Here is a 20,526-nt window from a genome sequence, read left to right as displayed (position 1 = left end):
TCTTTTGAAAAGGTTGTCCTATTTAGATCCTTGTCCCCAATTTTTTGAATTTGATGTTTATCTTCTTTTTTGTTAACTTGTTACGAGTTCCCTATAAATTTTGGAGATTAGGCCCTTATCAGATATGACATTGGCAAATATGTTTTCCACGCAGTGGGTTTTCCTGGTGTTTTGTTGATTGGTTTCTTTTGTTGTGCAGAAGCTTTTTTATTTTGATGTAGTCCCATTTGTTCATTTTCTCTTTAGTTTTCAGGTGCCCTAGGAGCTGTATCAGTGAAGAAATTGCTTTGGCATATGTCTGAGATTTTGTTGCCTTTTGTATTCTTCTAGAATTTTTATGGTTTCCTGTCGTACATTTTAAGTCCTTTATCCATTTTGAGTTTATTCTTGTGTATGGTGTAAGTTGGTGGTCTAGTTTCATTTTCTTGCATATATCTGTCCAATTTTCCCAACACCATTTATTGAAGAGACTATCTTGGCTCCATTGTATGTTCTTGCCTCCTTTGTCAAATATTAATTGAGCATATTGGTTTGGGCTAATTTCTGGACTCTCTATTCTATTCCACTGATCTATATGTCTGTTCTTGTGCCAGTACCAGGCAGTTTTGAGAACAGTGGCTTTGTAATACAGCTTGATATCTGGTATTGAGATCCCACCTACTTTGTTCTTTCTCAGGATCGCTGCAGCTATTCGGGGTCTTTTTTTATTCCAGATGAATTTTTGGAGAGTTCGTTCTAGATCTGTGAAGTAGGCCATTGGTATTTTAATGGGAAGTGCGTTGAATTTATAGATTGCTTTGGGTAGTATGGACATTTTAATGATGTTGATTCTACCAATCCAAGAACATGGTATGTTCTTCCATCTCTTTATGTCTTCCTCTATCTCTTTTTTCAACGTCCTGTAGTTTTCTGAGTAGAGGTCTTTTACCTCTTTAGTTAAGTTTATTCCTAGGTAAATTAATTTTTTTGGTGCGATGGTAAATGGGATTGTTTTTATAATCTCTCTTTCTGAAAGTTCACTATTGGTGTATAGAAATGCCTCAGATTTCTTGGGGTTAATTTTGTATCCTGCTACATTGCCAAATTCATGTATTAAGTCTAGTAGTTTTTTGATGGAGTCTCTAGGGTTTTGTATGTATAATATCATGTCGTCTGCAAATAAGGACAGTTTTACTTCCTCTTTTCCAATTTGGATGCCTTTTATTTATTCTTCTTGTCTAATTGCAATGGCTAATACTTCCAGGACTATGTTGAACAGGAGTGGTGAGAGTGGGCATCCCTGTCTTGTTCCTGTTCTTAGGGGAAATGGTGTTAGTTTTTGTCCATTGAGTATGATGTTGGCTGTGGGCCTGTTATATATGGCTTTTATTATGTTGAGATATGATCCTTCTATTCCCACCTTGCTGAGAGTTTTTATCAAAAATGGGTGTTGGATTTTGTCGAATGCTTTTTCTGCATCAATTGATATGACCATGTGGTTTTTTTCTTTCAATTTGTTTATGTGATGTATTATGTTTATTGATTTACGGATGTTGTACCATCCTTGCATCCCTGGGATAAATCCTACTTGGTCATGGTGTATGATCCTTCTGATGTACTGCTGGATCCGATTTGCTAAGATTTTGTTGAGGATTTTGGCATCTATGTTCATGAGGGATATTGGCCTGTAATTCTCTTTCATTGTGTTGTCTTTACCTGGTTTTGGTATTAGGGTGATGCTGGCTTCATAGAATGAGCTTGGAAGTGTTCCTTCCTCTTGAATTTTTTGTAGTAGTCTGAGGAGGATAGGTTTTAGTTCTTCCTTGAAAGTTTGGTAAAACTCCCCTGAGAAGCCATCTGGTCCTGGCTTTTGTTTGCTGGGAGCTTTTTGATGACTGCTTCAATTTCTTCCATAGTTATTCGGCCATGATTCTTGATGGGAAATATCTTTTAAGAACATACTTGTAGGACACTGGAGGTTCACAAATCATCTGGAGGCTGAAAGATCAGGCTTGGAAAAGGGCAAGACCCATGCCTGGGCACACCCAGGATCTTGAACAAGAACATTTGACCAGGATGCTACCAGTACCCAGCTGCCCTGTAGATGAATTCTTACCGTTCCTTTATATTTGCTACATTTGTTATATTTGAAGCATCCGATGGGCCTAACCTAGGTTACATGCCCTACCAACACCACAAAAAGACAGACAAAAGAGAGTCTGGTCATTGGGATTCTGTAATATTAAATAGGGCTCACTCCCTTTCAGACCACACATAACACATGTGGAATAACCCCCAAATGGTCAGGGAGGCCAGAGGTTTGACGGACATGACGAAGGCCTACTGCAGAGCCTATCTTGTCCCTAATTCAGTGGGGACTACTTTTCCCTAAATGCTTCACCTCATCTTATCCCCAGTGAATCTCCCCTGTTTCTTCAATGTCATGAGTTTCTTTCTGTCCAACCCTTCACTTACCATTTTATTGCTAGAAGAAATTAATGTCAGCTAATGTTTCCCATCATCGGTTTGTGTGTGTGTGTGTGTGGGTGCTGATGGCATTTTGTCATTTTCTAACCTGGAATAGTTTATTGTAGCCCCATGGCATAGTTAAATACGCTCACGGCTGACCTTGCTAGTGCACCGTAAGCTCCTCAGAGGTAGATCTGTGTCTCATGCATCTGGCCCCCTCCTCACCGCCCCTGACAGTCTGGCAAACAGGGCCCAGCAAGTACCAGCTGAATTCATGAGGCGTCACAACTTCACCGTGGTTCATGCCCTGGATCTCTTATAAAATCGTTAGATAAACTGGTCCCGTTATCAATCCCCGATCCACTCCAAGATGCAATCATTCGTCTATAACCTTTGTTTCTGTCTTTGTTCCCAAATGCATCCTATTTTACAAATACATAGATTGTGGGATAACATTTTATCAAAAGCTTTTTGAGAATCTAACTGGGTAGTTCTCCACTCTGGCTGTATATGAGAATCACCCCAGAGATTGTGCTTTGATTAGCATGGGGTGGGGCACAGACATCACTGGCTTTTCAAAAGCAGCCCAGGTGACGCTAACGTGCAGCCAGGTGAGAACCGCTGGGCAGGACACTATGCCCTCTCAGCCTCCCCTCACAGAACTCTCCAGACCAGTGCGGAAACTTCATTGCTTCTTACCCAAAAGGTTATACATATCTATGCTTAAAATATTTTTTCTTACAAAGCCTGTCCATTTACTCAGCGTAAAAATGAGAATGCCCTTCTAGTGTGGTGTCCTCCTGGGGCTGGGACTGACCTCAGGAACTTGATAAGCCTCTGGCACCAGAGGCCATGACACAGAGACCTCCAGCTGTGGCCAGCTTTCCCACAGACACCCCCTGGGACCCCTGCAGCACCCTCAGGCTGCGGCCAGGCAGGGACTGTCTAGGTATAGTGACTTGTTTATGTCCAGTCTGTCCATTGTGCTTACAATGGTCCATTCACTCGCCAGTCTTTTACCTAAAACTACTATCCAGCCAGTTTTCTGAAAAATAAATGAAATGTTGGTCTTGATGTCTGGGTAAAGTATAAAAATTCCATTTCATCCCTTTCCCACCTGAATCCAGTCCCTTCCTTTCTGTCTGTCACCCATCCGTCCCTGTGGGGACATTTGCGAGGACACGTATATACCTGGCGCAGTGCTGGGCACAGGGCAAGACTTATAGGTCCAACAGTAACCCACACAGCTTTGCTCCCAGCCCTGGCAGGGTCACATCACTGTCTCTATTCACACGGGACTGTAAACCTGCTACCTGTGCAGTGGAGGTGGGAGTGAGACTTTATTTGAGCAGGTGCCTTTCTGCCAGACACCTGTCTGAGCCAGTACAAAAACCTCTCTATCTTTCCAAAATACTACCTGGGATGTGAACTACCCTCACTTCTTTTACAGTAACTCCTGGAGAAAATCACTAACTCCATCTCTCTGCTCTCAGTATTTGGCCCCAGCTCCCACTTGAGCCGTAGTCACAGGAGACCCCACCCGTCCACGGACTGCCCCCTTCTCTTGCAGGACTGGATCTGAAGTCATTTGCAAGGTGCTCATTCTGCCTCATCTCATTCCTGTGGCCCCTTGACATTACAGAGGAGTATATGCTGAAACCCTTACACTCCCAATCTTTTTTTTAAATATTTTTATTGATTTCAGAGAGGAAAGGAGAGGAGAGAGAGATAGAAACATCAGTGATGAGAGAGAATCATGGATCAGTTGCTTCCTGCACACCCCACACCAGGGATCGAAACCAGGGCATATGCCCCAACCGGGAATTAAACCTTGACTTCCTGGTTCATAGGTCGAAGCTCAACCACTGAGCCACACCGGTCGGGCCCCAATCTATTAATACCATGATGTGTCCATAGATCCCTAGTTTTCTCTCACATCCTATTTCCATAGACCCGAGTTCTCTAGTACTGTCCTCACTCAATGAATTGACCAACATCTCAACCTTGAGTCACGGTTTTCTCCCACTTGATAGCCATTTCCCTAGGAAACAAAGTCAGCTTCCTTCCTGAGAGGCAGCGCCGTGTCCACAATGGAGAGGGAGGACAGTGGGCTGGCTGGGTGGCGGAGGCTGAGCAGCTGGCAGGTACAACTGTGAACACGCGAAACCATGCCTGTCTCTGCCAAGAATGATTCGAGTTTACTCTGTGGGATACCCCATTTTTAATAAATACATTGTTGGGGTACTTTTGTTACTTAGTCTGCTCTATTTTGCTAGTTAGCAAACCCCAGGGCCCCTAAAGGACTTGGTCTTTTTGATGTGTAAAAAACAGGGTCTTTTCCTGGACTGTATACAACTTTATTCTGAAACAATCATTTAATCTATTTAACTCTACCCCTACTAACACCTGCTCTTGATACAATTCCTTTTTATATAAGTGAATAATATTGGGATTGACTTTTTAGCTTTTCCTATTTAGTTAAATACTAGAGGCCTGGGGCATGAAAATTCATGCATTCAGGGGGGTCCCTCAGCCCGGCCTGTGCCCTCTCATAGTCTGGGACCCCTCAGCGGATGTCCACCTGCTGGCTTAGGCCAGTTTCCTGGGGGATTGGGCCTAAGCTGGCAGTCAGACATTGCTCTGGCAGCCCAGGAGCCCTCGGGGGATGTCCAACTGACAGCTTAGGGCCGTCCCCCATGGGGAGCGGGCCTAAGCCACAGTCCAACATCCTTAGCGCTGCCGAGGAGGCAGGAGAGGCTCCCGCCACCTATGCTGCACTCACAGCCATCAGCCCGGCTTGTGGCTGAGAGGAGCTCCCCCTGTGAGAGCACACTGACCACCAGGGGTAGCTCCTGCATTGAGCATCTGCCCCTGGTGGTCAGTGCATGTCATAGCAACCAGTTGTTCCAGTCATTCCACCGTTTGGGGTCAATTTGCATATTACCCTTTTATTATATAGGATGGGTGACTCATACCAAAAAAATGTGCCCCCTCCCAATGTGTTCTATCTATTAGGGTCTCCCGTGAGGGGCGTGGAGGGGAGGCAAACGTCCACTGGCACCTGCCTGCACCAGGTATTGTGCTTTGCATAGATTACCATAGAGCCACGCTGCCACCGCAAAGGACTCAGGATTGTTAGGAAGCATAACATTACTGAGACCGACACCTGAGAGCCAGGAAAAAGTTCCTGGGGGCAGGGACATAAGGCAAAAAAGACAATTCTTAGAGAAACCCTGGGCCAGGAAACCAAATAATTAGAAATACATCAGAGAAGCTGCAGGAAGCCCAGAGAGAAACAACGAGCCAAGTGGTTGCAGGTCAGTGGAGAGGAATCCAGCGCAGCCAGCAGCCACGGAAGGTACCGTCCTGGCAGAACGCGCCCAAGAGAAGAAGTGCATGGAGGAGCTTCGGGAGAACCAGCGCAAGGGGCGCCTGCTGGAGGCCTGGCCTGGTCTGCACCCGGAGGTGAGACCCTCTGGGTATACAGACCAGACCCAAGAGGCCTTGCTTCCCCAGGACTCAGGGAAGCTCTGGGATGGACGGGCCATGGCTAAGATGTGAAGCTGAGATGAACAGTTCATTAAAACCACATCCAGGTGGTAGTTTGTATCGAGTGGGCACATAAGACCAGGCACTTGTACCTTCCAACCACTACACGTTCTCTGAGGACGGTCAGTAAAATTGTTTGTGGCCCACTTATCACCTGATTATAGTACCTGCTATTGCAGCCTCGTCAGTCCCAAGGAGTCAGTCCCGGGAGAGAAGAGGGAAGAAGAAAAGCCAAGGTTCAAGGTTTACGGGGAAACTCCTGCGTGGCCCTCACGGTGGCGGGCACACCAGGGCGCTGCTCTCTTGGAGTGGCCCTGGTTGGTTACTTGTTGCACCAGCCCATCTGCTACTGAGAACCAAGAACAGTACCTTTTCTTTCGTTCTGGGCTTTACAACTATTCCAGGAAGTGGTCTCTCATCCTCTCCAAAAACGACTCTCCACCTCTCATCCTGGCGTGTGCATAGTGGCATTCCCACATGTTATTGCCAGGCATGGTTTAGCATGTGCCTCCCGCCGGCCAAGTACTTGCCTACCTGTCTCGCCGTTTGGGACAGGTGGCATTCCCACACGCTTCCTCCCCGTGAATATTTTTACTATCAGCGGTGGAATTTCCACCCACAGAGGCCCTCCCATGCTGTTCACCGAGATGTTTTTACTCTCTTGCTGTCTGGCCTCCCTTGGATACAGGCTGCCTGCCCTCCCACACACCCATTCTTGGCTTTTCCACAAAGCAGGGGAGGGAGGGAGGGAAGAGAGGAGCCCCAGCCCCGAGGATAATTTGCCTCATTCCATCCAGACCAGAGTCTCTGATGGTTGAAAGGACCCCTGGGAGGGAGTGCACTAGAAAGAAATGGGCCTTAGCAGCAGGCAGAGCTGGCTGGCCACTGGCAAGCCGCAGCCAGCAGCAGGCAGCTCCCCCTGGTCAGAGGGTCTGCCGCTCCCCAAGGCCCTTAATTCCTCTAATGCAGCCAAGCTTTTCATCCACAATTAGAGAAAAGGCCCCTGGGAGACGAAACTCAAGATGAAAGCAGGCACGTAGGCATAAATGAGGGCCGCAGATTCCCTCCCTGAGCGCAAACCCCCTTGTGGGGGCCCTGGAAGGCGGGTGCCAGTGCTCTCATTAGGGCCACTGCTGCCCCCTCAAAACCTGCCCCCAAGGTAAGGTCACGACCGCTGCACGCAAACATCCCCTTCACATCAGCGGCTACATGCCTTAAAAAGAAGCCTTTGCTAGTGTGTAAACCAAGCCGAAATGTAGCTCTAAAAGTTCTTAGAGTTTCCTGCCCTGGCGTTGGCCCAGCGGTGCCCCCTTACCGCCCATGATCAGCCAGGCCTCACCAAGAGGAAAGGGTCATTTCTCCTAAAATGTGAGCAGTGACACCCAGGAGCTAACTGAGGAAGGAGGGCTCCCAGCCTACTACCTTCCTCGACAAATAACGGGAATCACAGGGTCCACATTCCTCCAGGAACCTAAGGGGAGGTAGGAGTTTTGGGGGTTTCCAGAAAAGTGTCGGGAAATCTCATTCTCCTGGGTTCCAGAGATGCCAAACCAGTGTCCTTGAGCATCACATGACCTCCAGCCTGAGAAGGGGCGGCTGTGGAACGTGAGGAATTCGCTAATCTTCTCTGGGTAGGAAATTCAGCTCCAGAAACAGAGATGGTACAGCCAAATCTACCCGGCCCACCCGTGTGTGTGGAGAGCCCAAGGGGTCAGGGTTCTCAGAGGACAGCAGGCCTCCTGCCCTGCCTCCCACAGGCTCTCTCCCTGGCTCTCGGCTCCCTCCATCTCCCTTAGCCTTGCCGCCCTCCTTCTGTCTGTCAGCCTCCTCCTTCTTACCTGCTTCCCATGAGCAGCACTTTCTGTTCAGGGTGGTAGGTGAGGCTATGGGCAAAAATGAAGGGCTGGTGGAGCTCAGGATTTGAGGTAAACAGAACCTGCTTTTGTCCTGATTTTTGCCCCCACTCTTTAGTCACCTGGGTGCACGTGACTTTACAGGTATTGTTGTCTGTTCCTAGGGATCCATAAGAAGAGCCTGGACCTTTTCCATGGTTTTGTCCCCATCTTCTGTCCTGGGCCCAAGACTATGTGGACTCCCAGGCAGAACTGCAAGGGGCAGGCTGCCATTTGTAGATGGGAACAAACAGACGACATGGCACACGGAGCCCCCGTCAGTGCAGGACTCACCCACCTTTTCCGCTATCAGGAAGTCATAGCGGAGGGCCTCACGGGTGCAGATGGCACCAAGCAGGAAGACAAAGACGATGTACAGAAACCACCTGCAAAATACCCAGGCATGGAACAGAGCTGCCACCCCACCCCCAGCCTGGCCAACCCCCTCACAACCCACCCCACTCGGGCTTGGGCCTTCAGGTTCCCATGGGGACCTGACTCAAAGGAAAGAGAAAGGCTGGTCATAAGCTTCCCTAGTTCCCCTTGGGGGCACCTTCCGTACTCTTTCTCCTTAGTACATTTCTTAGCAAAAAGGAAGTGTCATTGCTTTGTCTCTTTTTTACAGTAAAGAAAAACACACAGCCCTGACCAGTTTGGCTCAGTGGCTAGAGCATCGGCCTGTGGACTGAAGAGTCCAGGTTCGATTCCAGTCAAGGGCATGTACCTTGGTTGCGGGCACATCCCCAGTAGGGGGTGTGCAGGAGGCAGCTGATCGATGTTTCTCTCTCATCGATGTTTCTAACTCTCTATCCCTCTCCCTTCCTCTCTGTAAAAAATCAATAAAATATATTTTAAAAAAAGAAAGAAAAACACACAAAGGGTGTTGGAGGGGGAGGGAAAGGAGGCCCAGTTGGCCTCTAGGTTGCCAGGACTCAGGCTAGAATTGGCAAGCAGCCCCCTCCCCCTCATTCCGCAAGAAGGACAAGTTGATGGTCGGTCAGGCCTCTAAGTCCTGCTGCTCCTTGGCTCCCAGATGATAGACAGCCAAGCCAAGTGTAAAAAGGCCTGCAGTGACCTGGCTACGCCCCCAGATGCCCTGTGACTTTGAGCAAGTCCCATGATCCTGGTGGCCTCATACCCATCTGGGCAGTGAGAGGATGGGCCAAAGCTTCCTCCTGGGATCTCCCAGCTATGTCGAAAATGAGACAGGGTTCTTTCTTTCCTTTCCTTCCCAACTCCCAGCACACTCTCTCACACTCTCTTGTCTTCATTTTCTTCCCAATACAACTGCTTGCCCTATTTAGCATAAAATAGACTGGCATTGTGTGCCTGGCTAAAAGCAACAGTGTCCGGACAGTAAGCTAAGAGCAAACTCAGCATGTGTAGAAAACATATGTTAATATTTATAAATATCACCGTTAAAATAATGCAGGCACTTTCAACTTTTCAGGTCACTGCACTGTCTGTGATCTCATTGCCTTTCACACCCACCCCATGAAGGCTTTTTCTCATGGTACAACAAGAAAATCAAAAGATTCTAGAAGGTCAGAAACAGGTCCAAGGCCACCTGACCTGCTCGTGTGGGTGGCACAGTGTGACCTAAACCCAGGGCAGCCTTAGGGTGGTGCAGGGAGGCTAGCTGGGGGAAGAAGGACCAGTCTTTAAGTTCCTTCTATGTGTCTTTATACACAGTATCTCTTCCACAATACATAGGGCCCACACCTTTTCATTGTTCCCATTTTACAGAAAAGAAAAAGGAGGCCCAGAGAACTAAACAAATGCCCCAAAGTCACGCTGCAGTCAATCTGCGGCATAGCTGAAATGCAAACCCTAATCTGATTGCAAAATCCTTCATCCTTATGCTCCTTCCAATGATTCTGGAAACTCAATGGTTAAAAAAAAAATCCCCAAGTTCAAAATGGGGGTGGAGGAGGGATGAGGCTGGGAGGCTGAGGAGAAAGGGAAGAAAGGAATGGATCTGTGTTAGTGACACTTCCCCCCTCCCAAGTTCCCAGGCAGGGCACATGATAGGGCAATCATCTGAACCCACCAGACTTGAATTTTCCAGCCCACTGAGTGTTAAAAAGAGGATTGGAATATGAAATAGATTGGTCAAAGTTGGGGCGCTCTCAGAAAAAGGGGACAATCCCCTCTTTCACCAGGAGTCTTCTCTTCCTCTCCCCAGCTGAATGCCACTGAGGGGAACTTACGAGATGCCAACAGCTGCGAGGGAGCCCAGGGGGATGCTGGCAGCGGGCTCCCTGAGATCACCCCCCATGTTGAAGCCGGCCATGACTCCTGAAAGACATCCAGATGAGAAAGGGGTGAGCAGGGTACTGCACCAAGCACCTTCTCCTCCGCGGTCCCTCCTGGAAGCTAGCCCTTGGCCAGCCCTCCCATCTGCAAACCTCACTTCTCAATCTCCCCTGGCAACTGGGGAGGCATCCGTGGCATGAAAGGGACCTTTGTGGGCTGAACAATGCTGAGGAAGGCCCTACCAGCTACAAAAAGCATCTTATAGCCCAGCACAAAGTAATGAGGGTCAGGGAGGCATCTGGCAGGCTGCACAATGGTCCCAAGGCCCTATACTGAGCTCTGCCTTCCATGGGTCAACCCCCTGAGAAGGGTTGACCTCAGCAAACCTCCTCCTGCAGCTCCTTCAGCAGAGTTCCTTGCATATGCTGCCCACCGTCTAACTGGGGTTCTGGTGTCCTGGGGGCAAGTCTCACCTAATAGAGCCAGAGACCACATTCAAACCTCCTAAGCTGAGAGTTAAGATGGCAGCCAGCAGGACAGCAGTGAGGAAGAGAGTGTGAGTGAGTGAGGGAGTGAAAGGGGAGCGTGTGGACATGTGTGGTGTGTGTGTGTGTGTGTGTGTGTGTGTGTGTCCTGCAGGAGTCTCTGGGGCTGGCAGACCGGGCTCTACTAGATGGGGAGCCCCTGCTATCACTGCAAGCACTCCCAGGGGGGCTGGCTCTGGCACAGAGACCATGCCATCTTGAAGGGGAGAGCTGCTGTGACTAGGAGCCCAGCCTCACCACCACCAAGACTGGCCTCAGACACCATACCTGACCGTATAGCCACTCTGGCCAAAGACCTGCTACCTCATCTGCAGACCTACAGACTCCGGGACTCCAGCCTCCCCAGTTGCAGGCTCCTGTGAGTCCCAGAGTGTGCTCCCCTCCCACCAAGCCTGCCACTTCAGCCACAGGCCCCGCGTGACTTGGCGCCTGGACCCTTCAGTGAGAGCAAAAATGGGGAGACAAAGAAACAACCACCCAAAGGAAAGAAAAGGAGGAATCACCAAAAAAGGAACTAAATGAAATGGAGGCATGCAATATGTTAGAAAAAGAATTCAGAGTAAGGGTAATACAGTTCCTAACCTGGCTGGATGAGAAAATCAACAACTTATGTAAAAATCAAGAGGAAATCAAGAATGATATAGCTACAATAAAAAACACAATGGAAGGTTTCAACAGCAGACTAGAAGAAGAGGAGGACCAAATTAGTGAGTTAGAAAACAGGGCAGAAAAACACACCCAGTCTGAACAGCAATTGGAGAAAAAATTAGAAAGCAGGAGAAGAGCCTAAGGAAACTTTGGGACAACATGAAATGAAATAACATCCATATAATAGGGGTGCCAGAAGGACAAGAAGAGGAGCAAGGATTAGAAAACCTATTTGAAGAAATAATGAGAAACCCTCTGAGCTGAAAAGGGCTCTCAACGAATTCCCAAGAACAATCTGGATGCTACCAACACTGAGTCACATCATCACCACTATTCCCAAGAACACTTCTGAAAGGTGATAACCGGGGAGACAGTGCAGGACGTCACTCTCTGTCTGAACACACACACGTGCACACACACACACACAGGAAAGCTACAAGCCACGTGTCCGAACATCAAATGCGGTCCAGCCCACAAGAGCTCTGCCTGCCCCAGTCAGGAAAGCCTCCCAGAGAGTGCGTGCATCTCCGGTGTGGCCTTGAAGGGAGAGCCACATTGGCTTAGGGGGAGGAGGAATGGTCTAACCCCATCATTATGGGTTTATGAACACTTTCAACCTGACAGGGCCTATGCTATTCTCTACATGCATTTTTATCTTGTTTAATCCTCACAACAACCACATCTGAAGAGTAGAATTATTTCCCCTGTTTTATAGAACAGGAAACTAGTACTCACAGAGGTTAATTAAAATAGCCTAAGGTCACACATTTACTAAGTGGCAAAAGCCATGATTCGACCCTGGTCTGTCTGACTCCAGAAATTATGCTCTCCACACCTCTGCAGGAATACTTACAGAAGCTCAAGAGAAGCGGAGCAAAGGGAAAGCCTGGGGCCTGAGAGCTAACGAGGGGCTGTTTCAAAGAGGACCCTGAATTTTGGACCAACACTGGGACCTGCCACATATACTTTGACCCAGCTATTCCACTGCTAGGATTTTATCCTAAGTACATAGTCAAGGAGATGAGTAAAATCTGAGCCAAAAATGTCTATAAATGCTCTTTACAATAGTGAAAATTAGAAATAACCTAATGTCTAAAAATAGCGGATTGGCTAAATAAATGATGATACATCTTTCAATAAATACCAGGTCTCAAATATTGTCAGGAGTATGTTGTGACATGGAAAGATATTTAAAAGCTATTGTTTCATTTTAGAGGCACATTAGAAAACAGAGCATATGGTCTGATCCCATTGTAAGAAAAAACAAACATAAATAGATATATAGAAAAAGGAAGTAGAACGTGTTTTGAAATGTTGACAATGTTATTTCTGGGTGATGAATAAACATTTTTTATTTTATTACTTATCTATATTTTCTCAGTTTTCTACAGTAATCATTTTGAAATGAGGGAAAATAATTCTTAAAGGGCTTTTTGTTTAACGTGGTATGTTAGGCACATTTTCTTTCCTCTGGTTCCCCTCCCAAGAGCCCATTAAAAGGGTAGTAAAGAGGGGAAATGAATACAAGCCCCTAAGCAAAGAGGATTGGGAGGGGGGTGTCTTAAGCAGATGAAAGGTTTCCGCCAATGTCTGGAACACAGAAAGTGCAGATAATGATAAAGAGTGGAAGGAAAGGAACAGAGAGCTTTGGAATACTTCTCTAGAGGGTTTGAATAAACTGCCCAAGGAAAACCAAGGCTGCTGGTGCGGATGTCTGCACCCCGAATGGAGCCTCCTCAGAACCAGCCATTCTCACAGATGTGCTGCTGTCAGCTTTCCCAGGAAGAGGGAGCCCCACCGGGAAAACAGACCTACAGACACTGCAGCAGGGAATCCACGCCAGCGACCAAAGATGGCCAGCTGTGTGATGAAAACCAGGAACAAACACACAAACACATGCACGATAAAAATAGAACAACCTGGGCTGGAAGAACATAAAAACCCAGGACACAGAGGAGAATTTTGAAGGAAATACTAATCAGCAGCTTCAGACACACCCAAGAAGATTATTCTATCTATAAAGAAAGTTGCCATGAAAAACAAAAAATAATCCAAGAACAAGAAATAACTTTTGGAAATTAAAAACATGATCACTAAAATGAAAAATGCAATAAAGATCTAAGTGATAAGTAAATACCCCAGAACTTAGAATAGAAAGATAAAGGCGTAGAAAATTTGAACAAAGAATATAATAGAGGAGAAATCTTGGAATTGCAACATCCAACTAATAGGAGATCCTGAAAGAGCAAACAGAGAAAACAAATAAAATAACCAGATAAATAATAGAAATAATGTCTTCAAACTGAAGAAGACACGTCTTCAGGTTGACGTATCCTATAAAGTAGACAACACAAAGAACCAAAACAAAACAAAACCTCCATACCTACATGCATCAAGAGAAATCCTAAAAATTTTCAAAGATCAAAAACTGAACACTTGCAAAGGAGCAAAAATTAGACTGGGATCAGACTTCTCATCAGCAACACTGAACGGTAGAAAGCAATGGAACACTGATTTTTAAATTCTGAGGAAAAATTTTTTGAAACTAGAGTTTTAGCCTGATTACCAATTAAATGAAAGTGAAGTTAAGCAAACAAGGGCTCAGAAAGGTTACCTCCACATACCATTTTTGAGAAAGATGCTAATGCATGTACTCCAGCAAAATCTATAATAATAAAAGAGTAATATGCTAATTAGACCCGACGTCCTTCTGTCCTTCTGGACGAAGCCAGGGCTGTGAGGAAAGCCCGGGACCCAGGTGCCTGCCAGCGGCCAGAGAAAAGCCGGTGCCAGCAGTCGGGGGAAGGAAGGCCTACTTTTGCACGAATTTCATGCATGGAGCCTCTAGTGAGGATATAAAGCATAAAGTTGGAAAACATGAGATTCAGAAAACAGTGGTGATAACTCAGGAATAGAGCAAAGTCCCAGAATACCTGTTGTACAAAAAATAAGCCAGCAGGGATTGAAGCTGAAGGATGGAGATCCTAAGAGGGATGCCTCTGCATAAAAAGCAAAGTCAATACAATGGACAGTACAATTAACAAACTGAATGATTTTAAGGATGTTTGCTACATATTTTGACAATAAGAAGGAAAAAAAGGTTATTGAAACTCCAGGAAAAGTAACCAATAAAATAAAGGTCTAAATACAAAGCAAACTAAAACGTGACATTTTAAATAACCGATGAAATTTAAGAAAATTTAACCCATTTGGCTGTGATATTAGAAATATTCTCTCCTAAGTGGCACAAGGACCACGTCATAATCACACAGTAAAAGGAATGGAATTCTAGCACTACTCTGCTCTTCAATGAAAACAGCTACATAGTCGCAATAGTGTACATGTGCATTGTTTTTAACTTCTAAAATGTGACCTATAGCCTAGCCGGTGTGGCTCAGTGGTTGAGCGTCGACCTATGAACCAGGAGGTCATGGTTCGATTCTCAGTCAGGGCACATGCCCAGGTTGCTGGCTCAATCCCCGGTGTGGGGTGTGTAGGAAGCAGCCAATCAGTGATTCTCTCTCATCATTGATGTCTCTATCTCTCTCTCCCTCTCCCTTCCTCTCTGAAATCAATAAAAATATATTTTTTTAAAAGTGTCACTCATTTATTCAATTCTTTTTTTTTAAATTGACATGTAGACAAAGCACAGAGGATATAGCTATAGCTACAAAACAGAATACAAATATTACCTAGCTCGGTGAGGTAAAAGTAAAGCTATAGCTAACCAATATTAGGAAGTGAAAAGAAGGAAGATAAGCAGAGGGAAGAAAAAGAGCACTAATATTTTTGTTGTAGTTCTGTAAACACAAAATGTAAGTCCCATGATTTTCACTCAGGACTGGCTTGAATAGTACAAGCTTCAACCAGTTTAATAAGAAAACTTGAAAGAAGAGCTAACTATAAAATTTGTTAGGTAGATAAAGAAAAGGCTAGAAAATATTTATATACCAATTGCAATACATTTTAAGTTAACTCTATACTTATCTATATCTTGTCATCATAAAAGAGAGTTTCTAAGAGCAAAGAAATTTCCAAAAATATCGAGCAGCTTGTCTTTGAAGTTACGAAGACTGTTGACTTCTAAGCTTAAGACAAAAAAAATTTTTTTAATAGATTTGAGTGTGTATGGAGAGAGAGAGAGAGAGAGAGAGAGAGGCTGTTCACTTTAAGTTGTAAACTACAGTTATCATGGGATTTTGTCCACTAAACTGCTAATAACCAACTTGTTGTAGCTTCTCTGACATTGGTCTAAAATGCAAATATAAAAGGATTATGCAGATTCCCTTAAAATTGGATATTCCCTTGAGATAATTAAATTATTCCTTGTAAAAATATTTAACACATCAAATAGTACATTTATCTTAAAACACAACACAGAATCTCTCAATTTTCCCACACCAACAATAAGGAGTGAAGGGATGTAACCTAGAATTGATAAAATAACAGAAATTTAAGCATATTATTTAAAGTTACAAAGGTAACCAGAAAGAACTAAAAATTAAAATATAACTCTCAAAAATTGGGAAATGGATGGAGCAACATGTGAGTAAGCTAAAGTCTCCTGTTTCTTAGCATGGAGTCAATAGATTATATCTGACTTTGATTAATCAAGGTATAGTTATAGGCATATGGCTTGGTGATAAACAGTTAACTCCCAAAGTTCTAAAAATGATTAAAAGTGGTTGCCCCTATGGAGGGGAACTTGGAGTGGTGAGGGGTGGGTGGGAGGCTTGCTAATGATTATAAGCACTTCTGTACTATTTTATGTTTTATCATGAGCAGGACTTACTTGGATCAAAAAAGGCAGGCCCAGCTGGACCGGCTTGGCTCAGTGGTTGAGAATCAACCAATGAACCAGGAGGTCACAGTTCAATTCCTGATCAGAGCACATGCCCAGGTTGCAGGCTCAATCCCCAGTGGGGGGCATGCAGGAGGCAGCTGATCAGTGATTCTCTCTAATAATTGATGTTTCTATCTCTCCCTGTCCCTTCCTCTCTGAAATCAATCAATCAATACACACACACACACACACACACACACACATATATATATATATATATTTTAAAGGCATGGCCAGGATCTGCCTTGCTCTGGCCTATACCCCTAGGACCAGGTCCTGTCACTGAGGCTCTGCTCAAGGCCTAGAACAATCTGGTGCCAAGGGCATCCTAGCCAAATCCCCATGTTTACCTGACCCCCTAGACCCCCACTAACTGTCACTACTCTTTGCTGGACCTCCCCACTCTGACCCTCTGCCAACGTTCCAACCCGTTGCCAGATTGACAGGAGCCTCACCTGCCTGCCCACATGGCACCGGCTGCCAGGCCTCACTCTGCCCAGGCCCTGGCATTCATTCAGCTCTGTGAGATTACCGCTATTTGTCCTTCGCCATTTTAGTGCCTTCTATAGTTTGCCGTGTCATTCTGTACACCTTCCTTCAGATCATTTACAAAAGTTAATAAATGAAGATCTATACAAACTCCACTGCTATACTATATGCTTCTGTGTAGGAAAATGATTGATTAACTCTAATTGCTTCCTGCTTCCAAACAGGCTCTGTATTCATAGCAAATGCCCTTGTCTCCTCTGCCACAGTCCCTTACACAGTCAATGACCCGACCTTTGTTTGAGGGTCCTACTCCCTGGCCTGGTGTGGAGCACGCCGGGCCCTGGGCAGGGGGAGGGGAGGGGCTTACACTGACACGGGCCACCCTCAGGAATGTGCCAGACCCAGGCAGCCAGGAAGCTGGCTTCTGAGACACAGAAGAACCAGAAAGTAGGTAGTCGGTACCACAGACATGAAGCACCAGAGACAAGGAAATGGAGGCAACCTGTACTCCAGACTGGAAGCTTCGTGAGCGACTCTTGCTGTGTTGACGTGGGTGATCTGTCACACGTGTTAGATTGGCGTGCACGCTGCAGCTGCTGCTTTCAGACTATACAATTCTTGGGCAGATTATCTCTAGTTCTGGTGAATTATAAATGTCTTGCTTGCCAGTTAGGCCTAAAAAAAATTCTTTTGATTTAGTGTGTTTTGCCCGTGCTTGTCAAAGATTATAAAGATTCTCTAGTTTGCTCTCTTTCTGCTTCTGGTGCAATTTAAAAATATTATTGTTAATGTTAGAGCTAAATTTAGGGTGGGTGTCATAGAACAGATACTATTTCCCAGAGCTTTCATGTCCAGATGTTTTACAAATACAATATTACATTAAAAAAAAAAAAAAAGCTTAGCGAGGTTTTTACTGTTGGGCCTACTAGTGCCGTAATATGCTAATTTCACTGTCTATCTCTAACAAGACAAATGTAGCCCAGTTCTTCCCCAAACTTATTTTGACAATTGAACACTTTTTAAAAATGAAATAAAACACTTTATTCATTATTAGTGTTCCATGGAACACAGTTTGGGAAACACTAAGTGTCCTTTTTGTAATTACTTTTTGATCTTTACAGTTTTCTCAGCAGGGTCTCTAAAATTGTTTACAAAGGCTACTTAGGATCAAGGATTCTTAACGCTGAAAGGTATCGTAAAGATCATCTCCTCCAACCTTTTATTTCCTCAGATGAGGAAACAGACTCAGAGGAGAAGTGATCGTACCCCAGTTTTTTAGCTAATCGCTGGCAGAACCAGCACTAATCTGCAATTTTCCTGATCTCAAGTCAATGTTCTTTCCACCACATCATCTAGCCTAACTTATTTTCATCCTAACACCCACACTTTTTTTTGGATTTCCTTTTTTTAAATAATAAATGCATGATTAACTTGAGGTTACCTCCACCACAAGAAGGCTGAACTGATCCGTTATAATTGGCACGACACATTGGTTCACCCATAGGTGTCCCGTCACCTGCTCCGAAGCACTCTCCTGTGCCTGGTCCAGGCGCTTTCCCTCCTCTCGGGCCTCACACTGCCAGTCCAGGAAGCAGTTAATACTGTACCCCAAGCCACAGGATGACGGCATGGTCCGCACGCTGTTACCATGTGACTTAGGTAAACGGCTCCCTTCCTAGGGCTTAAGCCTTCTCACTTGGTCTTCCACCCTAGTCCTACGGCCTTTCAGCATGTCTGTATTGTCTCAGCTTTACTATATAAGATGGTGTTGGCCATCCCTTTACTAGTTAGGTTTATGAGGCTGAACTTCCAGCACCATCCACAGCCCCCTGGGCATAGACAGCACCATGTAGCAGGGGGCTTGGGCTTGGTGCCCTGGAAAATAAGCTCTTGGTTAAAATTACCAGTGTAACTGTCAGGTAGCCACTGACCAACCTCTGCCTATCCTTAGTCAACCATGGCACACAAAGACCAAAGTCTTTGCTTGCTACCTGTTATCACAATGCTACTTCTCACCCTGTTTTCTTTTCTTTCTTGTTTTGTTTCATTCCTGAAAATGAGAATTAGTAAAGGGAGGAAAAAAATCTAATAGTTTTTCTTGGCTTTTCTGGTTTCTGTTAGTGCTCATTAAAGGACTACTTATTTCTCAGGAAACTTCCAAGCTTCCTCCTGGGAGCTTTTCAATCCAAATCTGTGCCCTTAGAAACCTTTAATTTTCTCTTTCCATTTATAGTTAAATTGTTTCTCTGGTGCCTATTTTCTTTCTTTTTTAAGTGCTTATACATTTATAGTTTTCTTTTTAATTAAGGTAGAATATCCATGCACTAAGGGGCCCAAATCTTATCTGTTGCCGTGTGTGTGTGTGTGTGTGTGTGTGTGTGTGTGTGTGTGTGTGTGTAATGCTATTTAGAGGCAGTGCAGCTCTGAGCCTTATCTAAAAACAGGGATAAGATTTTGTACCTTGCAGGCCTGTTGAAAAGTTAGAATGAACTAGCTTGGCACCTAGTAGGTGCTAAATAAATGTCCACACAGGAAGGATGGGCTCCATTCTCACTCAGAAATCCCTTGGCTTCTCAGGATTCTGATGGTCTCTCTTCCCTTTGCACCTGATTTCCAAACCCCACTCCTTCACTCCTTCTCCACACCTGGCTTATTGGTTTGTTTGTTTAGTTCTTCTTGTAGAATCTTTAATCCCCTCTTCACTCTATTCCTGGAGGCAGAATTTGTCAGTCAACCCTCCTACTGCCGTAGAAATTCTGCTGAGACATCATCAAATACCGGGACTCAATCAAGATCGGTTGTCTTCTGGCTTGAGGGCAGCTCCAGACAAGTGTGTGTCTCTCTCCCAGCATCCTCTCCAAATACGTAGGACGCAGTGGGGCCCCCCACTTACTGTCCGGGTGACCTTGGGGGGAAATAACCTAACTTCCCTGTGTCTTTGTTTCCTCATCTGCAAAATGGATTAACAGTAGAACCCATGGAAGCATCCAGGTTCCATGGGGACTAAAACTTTTCCACAACATGGAGTTAGAAATATGAAATTAGGAACAGGGCTCTAGAAGGAGCTCTTTAAAAGGAAGTGAGGGACAAGGAAGCCTGGGTGTCACTAGCCTCAGGCTAAATCTGTGTCTGCTAGAATCAGGGGGGCTGTGGCGAGGCTTAAACGAAAGACTCTATCTAAAGAGGTCAGCACAGTGCCCGGCATCGTAGGATGATTTTGTTAAAGTTGGAAATTAACTCTACGTATAAAATTACAAAAAATAAGCATGTATAATAAATATAAAGCCTCCTCCTTTTTTCCTGTTCCTGCTCAGAATGCAGGGGGGTGCGCCCTGACGTCAGGTTGTCCTCACCTGGGTCTCCCTGTTCTTTAAACTGGGGACCCCATTTCGGTGCAGCAAGTTCTTGTTCTCTCACCCACAAGACACACAACTTAGGAGGAGCCTCAGGGGATGTCTTGAGAGGGGAGGGATGCAGGGGGTGGGCTGAAGGCAGAGCCAGCACTGCAGCCCAGGGCTGAGGGTCCCGGAGACAGCCCCCCACCCAGAGGGGTGCAGCAGAGTCCCAGAGCCTCTCAGGGTGTGCATGTGCGAGCTGGAAAGAGGATCAGGGCCAGGGAGGGCAAAGGGTATCACAGAAGCAACCACAAAGGTGACTACGGACATTCTGGTAAAGGCTGCTGGTTTCCCTAGACATTCTTCTGCTGGGTGTGGTCAACCATAAGGCCCTCATTCCTTCCAGTAAGTCTGAGATTTGGGGACAGGGGTTACATGACTTCACATACTGGTTTTATTCCCAGTAAATTTCCATTTCCCCGTTCATCCATGTATTGTGGTCCCAGATCCCAGGAGTGGCT

General features: G+C 45.6%; 1 protein-coding gene across 1 annotated transcript in view; it reads right to left on the bottom strand.

Annotated features, from left to right (window-relative positions):
• SLC12A8 (solute carrier family 12 member 8) overlaps window positions 1-20,526 on the bottom strand; it is a 120,882-nt gene that overhangs the window by 28,024 nt on the left and 72,332 nt on the right. The window contains exons 6-7 of the mRNA XM_023757298.1: window positions 10,100-10,187; window positions 8,188-8,275 (exon numbers count right to left, since the gene is read on the bottom strand). Coding sequence (XP_023613066.1) covers window positions 8,188-8,275; window positions 10,100-10,187 — 176 coding nt within the window. The remainder of the gene's footprint in view (window positions 1-8,187; window positions 8,276-10,099; window positions 10,188-20,526) is intronic.

The sequence above is a fragment of the Myotis lucifugus genome, unplaced genomic scaffold, assembly GCF_000147115.1.
Source record: "Myotis lucifugus unplaced genomic scaffold, Myoluc2.0 scaffold_105, whole genome shotgun sequence".
NCBI lineage: Eukaryota > Metazoa > Chordata > Mammalia > Chiroptera > Vespertilionidae > Myotis > Myotis lucifugus.
The sequence above is the reverse complement of the archived record's forward strand: the minus strand, read 5'-3'. Positions and strand labels throughout refer to the sequence as shown.